General features: G+C 40.1%; 1 protein-coding gene across 1 annotated transcript; it reads left to right on the forward strand.

The window, feature by feature from the left end:
- The first annotated feature begins 546 nt into the window (after positions 1–546).
- On the forward strand, positions 547–6,206 carry LOC117899540. Its single transcript, XM_034809620.1, has 6 exons — positions 547–736; positions 796–877; positions 1,450–1,637; positions 2,609–2,737; positions 5,136–5,287; positions 6,110–6,206. Exons 1-6 carry the CDS (start codon positions 563–565, stop codon positions 6,195–6,197), a joined length of 813 nt encoding a protein of 270 aa, XP_034665511.1. The 5' UTR covers positions 547–562; the 3' UTR covers positions 6,198–6,206.
- Positions 6,207–8,827: the final 2,621 nt, after the last annotated feature.

Raw genomic sequence — 8,827 nt, forward strand, 5'->3', positions numbered from 1 at the left:
GTAGCTTTGGGAGGTTTTCGCCCTTTTGCGGGGGCGGAAGGGGGCGGGGCTCATTTTTGAAATACACTTGAAACAGTGTGAGCATACAGAAGTCTGGATGCAAAATTTGGTGGCGTTACATACATCCACCTTTCCGTAGTACCATAGTTCCGTAGAGATTGACCATATCTATCAAACTCCTCAACTAGGTTGAAATCGGAGTGTTATTATAGCCAGCAAGAAGACATTAATTTGCAATGGCTATCCTCCACCCACCCAGCATCTCGGCGTCATTTTGTTCATTTTCTCTTTTTCGCACCTCTGTCTCGTGCACTGTGCGGCTCTAGTGGAGGTGAGAGTGCTGATGAGCGTGATGGTGTTAGAAGTCATAGAGATGTAAATGACAGATGTAGCAACAACAAATTTTAAATTACAAAAAAAATTATAAAGTTGCTTAAGTATGTACATACATACATATGTATCTAATATTTACTCAGCACCGAGTATAAGAGAAGTGCCGCTGTTATGGCGGCGTCTCACAACGTTCCTTACCGTTTTATTTACAGTTGCATTACATTACAGAATGGGAAGTGGAGACAGGCAGTTTCATCGGAGAAGCTTTCGTAATCTTGCATATGAGAGCCAAAGGCTGCAAGAAAAACCAAACAAAAATGTTTCAACGTTATTTGCGGATGACAGTATTGACTACGGAGATCTAACTGGTTATGCGCTTAAAGGAGCTTACAGTTTAAGCAATGTATGTAGATACATATAAAGAATTGTTTATAAATTTCAAAAACAACATATTTTTTTAAGTATCGCCCAAACGCAGGTATACTATCAAGTGAAGCCGCAACAGATACATTTGGTTCTCAAATCAAACAAATTAGCAAAACTGGTACGTTTCCTTTTAAAATTAAGGTACTTGTTGTAGTACAGTACCAAATTTTAGGCCGTTGCGAACACTATAGCTGAAAGTAGCCACAAGCTGAGATAGAGAAGCCGTTTCGTTTCGAAGAAAATTTGACTGTGTCAAAGCCAATGATACCTACATAAACCTTTCTATGCAGACGAAAAAATTACTCTCTGAGTGGGAAAGCTTTCACAACGAAATGTTTTATTAGTATTATTTATTTGACTTGCCAAATCATTTTTAGTCCGTATCGGTCGGATCAAAGATAAAGATCCATAAAAAAGTTATACAAATTTTTGTTTAAGCTAGTCACACCAAAAGTTCTTGTTCTACTTAATGTTTGAACAACAATGCTAAGGTCACGAAATTTTATTGTAGAGATCAACACACTGGCAGCTGATGAGTTATGTATGAGCTTGTAAAGTGTTCCGCACAGCTTAGCTAGCAGTGTGTTTGTAAGTTCGGATCCTTTATTAAAGTTTACGGCTCCGCTTTCGGCTACGCTCCAATCGCGCCCTAAATCGTTTGTATGTACTTATTTCTATTTTTTCTTGAAGGTTACGAAAATTCTTATGAAGATAACAATGCTCACGAGGTGCGACTAGAAGGTCCCAATGCTATCACAGATACATCAAAACAAAAACTCGATATAAGTCTTAAGGACATTACAGAAATAGCGCTTACAGCCTTGGCATTCTTTTCTTTCGGAATGTTTACTTTACAAGTTTTAATGTGCATAGCTATGGTAATTATATTTATTGTATTAAGCAAAAGAAAATAATGTGTTTCCGAAGAATTTTTAATGGAGCAGTTGTGTTAAACTAGGGGCAGCCTCCTGCGAACTCACTTCGCTCGAGGGCAACCGTCTGGACCGCGATTTGTCAATAATTGACTGAATATAATAATGAATATAATAATGAATGTCAATAATTCTACTCCTGTAGAACCGCTATTTATACCCGGTACTCGAAGAGTAAATAGGGCCTACTGTATTTGTGGGGAAAAGTGGATTTACATATGTAATGTACAGGAAAACGTTCCCGACCCCATAAAGTATACATATATGTACATATATTCTTGATCAGCATCAATAGCCGAGTCGATCAAGCCATGTCTGTCTGTCCGTCCGTCCGTCCGTCTTGTTTGTCGGCTAGTTCTCAGAGACTATAAGAGCTAGAGCCACCAAAACTGTTGGCTCCAGTGTTTCAAAAATTAGCCCCGCCCCCGCAAAAGGGCGAAAACCTCCCAAACCTACATTTTTGAAGATAAAAGAAAACTAAAAACGCCATTCCGCAGGATTGGGATCCGATTGGATCATTATTATGGCCACAATGAAGAAATTAATTTGCAGTGGCTAAACCCACCCCGTCACGCAGCTTATATTTGTTTTTTGCAAATTATCTCATTCACACTCTGCTTCGCGCAGTGAGCGGCCTGTGCCTCTGACACGTCTCTGCCTCTGCATCTGCCGCGTCTCTGCCCTGACTCTGCAGTGTGTGGCTCTAGGGGAGGGTGGCGAGCTAAAGGAGCGTGTTGGCGTGGGTAGTGTTGTTGATGTAGATGACAGATGAAGAAAACCGTAAAATTTGACAAATAACCGCTAAGGTGCAGATGTAGTACTGAGTGCCGGGTATAAAAGTTGTGACGCATAAGAAGCGTTTCACACATCCCTTCTCGTTCCTTATCAAAAGCTTGTTCAAATGTATTTATTTATAGAGCAACGAAGAAGGTTCCAATTTAATGATGCTACCAGTTGAAGCAACAGATACAAGCGACATTAATGATGGAACTGAAGAAATCCGTCGTAAAAAACGCTCAACACATAATCAAATCACATCTGGCCGGGTATGTACCTTTTTCGCACAGTTAGTTATGCTAATTCTTTTTTTTGCAAAAGAACAAAAGGCAAAAATTCGCTTCCTCCAACACTCGTTTTTATTCGTGAAATATAAAATTAATGCAATATGATATGATGATATATAATTTTAAATGATAGATTAAGGAGAGAGACAACTGTAGCGGACAAATGAATTTACATTTTGTATACAGACTTCTGTGATATCACAGTGTTTATTTCAGAATTTCGCTCCGCTCGTTTTCTTCCCCACATAATACGAAAATCTGTGAAAATCCACAATGGTAAAGATGCAAGAATCGCAAAAAACGCAGTGCTGCAGAAAATTACAGAGAGTGTCGTAGAGAGATTTCCGAGTCTGGACCAGATACGACCGTTGATATAGTCTGCCTTTGGCGGAGGTGTAAGCAAAGACAATATAATAATAAGATGGATAACGCTCATACATTTGATTGGCAGACTGCAAGTGGCGAAAAGCAAAAAAACAACTCCTACCTCGGTCGCTTACATATAAGAGCGTAGAAGTCTAAAAATATAATGCGCTTACATGTGTGAGTACGCACGCGCAAGCCTAGGAGACCATTTTCGGGACGAAAATAATTTCATGAAATTTCTTCTTCAAAAATTATTTTCCGACTAGTTGGCTAGTTATTGACTAGTTATTTGACTAGTTGGCATGACGCACGCTGAATACCCTACTGACATTAAGGTTAGGTTAGGTTAGGCCCTCAGTGGGTCCACCCGCTTTTTAGGCGGGTTTGAAATGAGGTGTTCTCGGCAAATGCAAGTTCTAACCCTGGTGTCCTCTTGGAAGCATGTTCAAGTGATGCCAGCACTAAGGCCCCTAGGTATCTACCTCTTGCTGGTGCGAGTGCCGGACAGATGCAGTGAGATGTTTTAGGGTTTCCCCGGCTCATCGCATGTCCTGCAGCTGGCCCGGCTGATGCCTAGTTTGGCTGCATGCGCCGCAGCCAGACAGTGGCCTGTAAGGATTTCCACCAGTAATCTGCAGTCCTTCCTCGGTAGGCGCACTAGGAAGTGGGTGAGTTTACCATTGCGTTCTTTGCAGGTGGCCTGCTTTTCTAGGTCGCTTTGTGGCGCTCTAAGAGAGACTGGCACGCTCTCAAGACTGACATTCGCCAGCCCGACGCCTTCCTTACCTAGATCGTCCGCTGCCCCGTTTCCTTCGATGCCCTGTTGGCTAGGAACCCAGTAGATTCGCACTGACTTTGTCGTGCTTAGGGTACATGGAGCCCTCCTTCTCGCCAGGACGCTTCTGGAATTGACCGCGGACGATTGCAAGGATCTTAGCGCCGCTTGGCTGTCTACGAATATGTTGACCACATCGTGTGCTCTTGCTATGTGTTGAGCGAGCTCTGCTGCTTTCTTGATGGCGGAAACTTCCGTCTGAAATATGCTGCATCGGTCCGGTAGCTTATAATAGCATCAGCTTATAAGTAGTAAGTCTTATTTTCGGTAGCTTGCCACCACACTAGGACTCCATACAGCAAAGTAGGTCGTACCACCAAGATGTATGTCCAACGCACTAGACAGGCCCCACGTGCTGCTGAGCATCTTCGAGGATGCATAAAGCGCAGAGGTGGTCCCTGTCCGGAGGGTCCGAGAGGGTTCAGCTAGAGGATTGTTGACATTTACTAGCAGGTGAAGTCATGTATGTAATATAGTTTACGTTTACTTACAAACGTTAGAATGTTGTATATCGAATATATTCTATAATATAAACAAATAGCATTCAAATAAAGAATATAACTCCCTTCCTCTTCTTAAATCTCTTATACTAGCCTACCTCTCCCGTAGTTAGTTTAATTTTAGCTTTGTCTTGTTTCTGACTTTGATAATTTTGCTTGCTTAGCTATAGTTGCTCTATTTTAGTTGTGTTTAGTTCTAATTTTCTACGAATATTAGCCTAACACCTATCTTTCCTGATAGGTGATAGCGCCTGATAGCGCCCCTCGGTCGGTTGGGCGGGAGGAGGGCTGCGTTCTGCTGGGTTCCGCGCGTAACAGGCTTTGGCTTGGTGTCGCATGGGCCACTTGATGGTGCAGTTATTGCATATCAACGTCCATACAATATACAAGGGGAATTCGAAAGAAACGTACAAAAACATCAACATGCAAGCAGGTCTAGAATACGTGTGCACACCCAGCGCTAGAGACAGACAGAAAAATTCGTGAGCAAAAAAAACCTTATGTCGTCATCAATACATCAATACATTGTCTTTGGTGTAAGAATGTAGTATAAATGTAAACAGATAAAATTTTTAAAAATTAGCCAAAAGCCGTCACACAAAGTCAATATAATAGTAATAGTAATAGTCTCAAAACATTCCTCATCGTTTTTTCATATACTTGTTGATTTTTCTTGCAGGTTCGCGAAGTTTCAATATTGTTGCTAAGATCGATTGATCATTACGAGCATCAGAAATACAAGAATTCTACAATTAATTTAAACAGTTATTGCAAATTGTTTTCTAGTGACAATCCATCACATCAGCGTTGGATATGGATTTTACTGTACAGGTTCGTTTATATATTTTATTCTTACAGATAGTTTTGCTTAGTGGTGCTCTAGAAAATCAACGTGATTTTGGATTTTAAAAATGTTTAGTGTACATTTTTCCCTACCACAGAACTTTTTATTAAGGAATTGCAAACTCATACTTTAGCATCTTACATGAGGAGCTGATACATGCAGCAATAAATAGTGTCTGTCTGTCCGTTTCTATGAGCGCCTGGATATCAAAGACTATAAAAGCTGCAGCAACCAAATTTAGCATCGAGATTGCTGTGATACACACTGTTACAAGTGTATTTCAACATTTCGCCCTCCACGAGGAAAGGGCCAAAATCTGCTACATCCACAATTTTGAAGATACGAGAAAACCAAAAACTCAGTTCCGTAAATAATGTCCATATCTATCAGTTCAGATCTATCAATTGGGATTAGATTGGTTCATTATTATAGCTAGAATAAAGAAATTCGCTTCAAAACTACTTATACATAAACATATACGTATAAAAGTTGGGACGCGTACGAAGCGTCTCACAAACGTCCCTACTCATTTTTAAAATAAAATATGTACATCTTCAAAACAAATTTATAGTTTTCAATGTTTCAAAATTCGACAATTTATAAGAATTTACAAAAAATGTTGATCCCACGCACAAAGATCGTTCATTGTGTAGATGCTTGGATGCTTGGATGATTTGATGAATAGATGAATAGGAGAAGAGATGACAAGAATTCGGGGTAACCAAAAGATGATAAACGGTTTCCGACGACATATGATCATTTAACATATTCTTTTTAATTTACTGATTTTTTGTATATTACGTTTTCAGATTAGGTGATGGTTGGCTTACAGCTCAAATGGCAAGTGATTACAGTTCTTTGTTAAGAAACCTATCAGTTCTGCTTAGAAATTGTTAATAAATATATATTTAACTTCTAATTACAAATTGTATTTTTAGAATGAAACATTGAGATTTTAATCAAAAGCCGTTTTTATAAATTAATTTTAAACCATTAAGTACATAAAGTTATATTCCCTTGTAAAATCAAAATAAAAAAACATATTTCTACTGAAAAGTGTTTTTTAATCATTCATATTCCAACCTCCACAAGATTCGGAAAGGCGCCGGTCCATGGCAGCACAAAGAGAATCTTAAAGAGGCAAAGAGGGCGCCTTTAAGGAATGTCACGTTTGTCGCCTCTGCAGTGCCCCTTTTCGACGGCCGTCATTAGACGAATGGAGTGAGCTTGGCTCGTTTGCAAGCAAACGTCTCGACGGTTGGCCAAATAACGACTACTTTCAAGTAGTAGCTTATTAAAAAATCAAATTTAAAAAAAATAACTTAAACTCATTTTCTTGTAATGGGAAACTTTAACCTCCATGCCATCATAGGGTTAATCCACCACACGATAGTTTCGTTTCACTCACACTTACAGCGCAGAGCCCTTTCACTCGCACTTGCAAACAGGTTAAATAGTAAGAAATTTTGCCGACAGCACCTCCTTATATAATTACTTCATGACTCGGGTCTAACTATTGCGAATTTATCGCTCCTACTTTTACTCGTACATAAGTATGTACATAAATACATATTAACACCAAGCAGACTGTTTATAGAGTTCGGTGACCCCGACGTGATATAACTTAGCAAAAATTCATACATATGTACATACATACATATATCACAAACGAGAAGGAACGTGTGAGACGCTTCTTACGCGTCACAACTTTTATTCCCGGCACTCAGTACTACATCTGCACCTTAGCCGTGTTTTGGCAAATTTTACATTTTTTCTTCATCTTTAATTTACATCTACAATACTTCTCACACCAACACGCTCCTTTAGCACATGCTGCAGACTCGCGGCAGAGGCAGAGGCCGCGCGAAGCAGAGTGTGAATGAGAGAAGTGAAAAAAGCAACAAAAGCTGCGGGACAGGGTGGGTTTGGCCACTGCAAATAGTTCTTAATTGTGGCTTTAATAATGGTCCAATCAGATCCCAATTTTTTGATCTGATAGATATGGACATTCCCTACGGAATGGCGTTTTTAGTTTTCTTTTATCTTCAAAATTGTAGGTTTGGGAGGTTTTTGCCCTTTTGCAGGGGCGGAAGGGGGCGGGGCTCATTTTTGAAACACACTTGCAACAGTGTGAGCATACAGAAGTATGGATGCAAAATTTGGTGGCTCTAGCTTTTATGGTCTCTGAGATCCAGGCGCTCAACAAGACGGACGGACAGACAGATATGGCTCAATCGACTCGGCTATTGATGCTGATCAATAGCTTCTGTGCGTTACATACATTCACTTTGTGCACAAATACAATATCCCCTATTTACTCTTTGAGTACCAGGTATACAAACAGAAACCTCTTTGTTTGCTTTACTTTGAAACTCAGTGAAATGGTTCGTCGGCTGCACACAAGCAAAAGAAACGGTTGTTACCAGTGCACTATGGGTAAAAAGTCGAAAATTTTGGTATTAATCCGAGAAATCCAAACTGGAAGGCCATCCGTTTGTCATTGCACGTTTGTCACGTTAAGCGTTTTTGCAAGCCACACTGCAGGCATACATACATATGTACGTGAGACTTGGCAAGAAGCTTGCAATCCTCCTCGTGGACGACTGTTGCTGCGGAACTTCCCACAATATTCGCAGTGTCGTGGGCACTGCTGCGCATAGGAAACCCCTGGCCCTTCCTCAAATTCCACAGGTGGTTGGATGGATCTCTCCATGGAACATGGCCGTTTGTCCGGATCGATGACGAAGGACTGCGCTGAGCAAGAGGACTTAGATGTCCGAGACTTGGTATGAGTCCCTACAAAATTTTTAAAGTGTTGTTGAAATGTTCACTTACCCCTAATTTAATGTTAAAGAACTCTGTTAACATTAACATTTTAGCCGTTTAATACCGCGTGTGCTGCATGACAGAAGCTCACTGCCGGAACACTGCCGTTAGGAAGTTTGGAAGCTCGACGTTTCGCTTGAAGCCAAAACAAACCATTAAATCCACTAAACAATAATTATTTTAATTAATTTATTTGCGTTTCTATATTTAGAATTCCTCTCTTTCTCCAGGGGGCTGCGGGATCTCCAGTGTACACACATGTGGAAAGGATTAACGCTAGAGCGATAGTCCAATTCACTTAGATTTGCAGGGTTTTGTTGTTGTTTTTCCCCAAAAACTTAGTAAACTCTTAAACCGCCAAGAGAAGAAAAAAAGACAAGGCTAGTCTACCGACTGAGAAAAATTCAAGTTTTTCGAATCTTCTTTTCCTCAAATCCATGCCAGTGGGAGAGATTTCAGTTTTAAGCCCATTCTTGTCACATGTCCCATAGATGGCTCTGTCCTAACTTTCTAAATATCCAATGCCATACACCCCATATATGTACATATATACATATGTACATATGTATGTACATACGAGCTGGGTATTTTTTTTGTTTTCCTTTAGTAAAAATAAAATGGTTCGGATTTAGATGTGAGTGTGAGTCCCGTCGACTGCAAAGAGCGAATAATTAATTCGAATGAAATAAAAGCCCAGAAGC

Source organism: Drosophila subobscura, chromosome O, assembly GCF_008121235.1.
Source record: "Drosophila subobscura isolate 14011-0131.10 chromosome O, UCBerk_Dsub_1.0, whole genome shotgun sequence".
NCBI classification, from domain to species: Eukaryota; Metazoa; Arthropoda; class Insecta; order Diptera; family Drosophilidae; genus Drosophila; species Drosophila subobscura.

Bases quoted from the DNA above. Each gene is read 5' to 3' on its own strand.
- LOC117899540 (XM_034809620.1), top strand. From the start codon at position 563: ATGGGAAGTGGAGACAGGCAGTTTCATCGGAGAAGCTTTCGTAATCTT. The intron at 1,638-2,608 runs GTAATTATATTT...ATTTATTTATAG, and splicing joins TTTTAATGTGCATAGCTATG to AGCAACGAAGAAGGTTCCAA. The intron at 5,288-6,109 runs GTTCGTTTATAT...TTACGTTTTCAG, and splicing joins ATATGGATTTTACTGTACAG to ATTAGGTGATGGTTGGCTTA.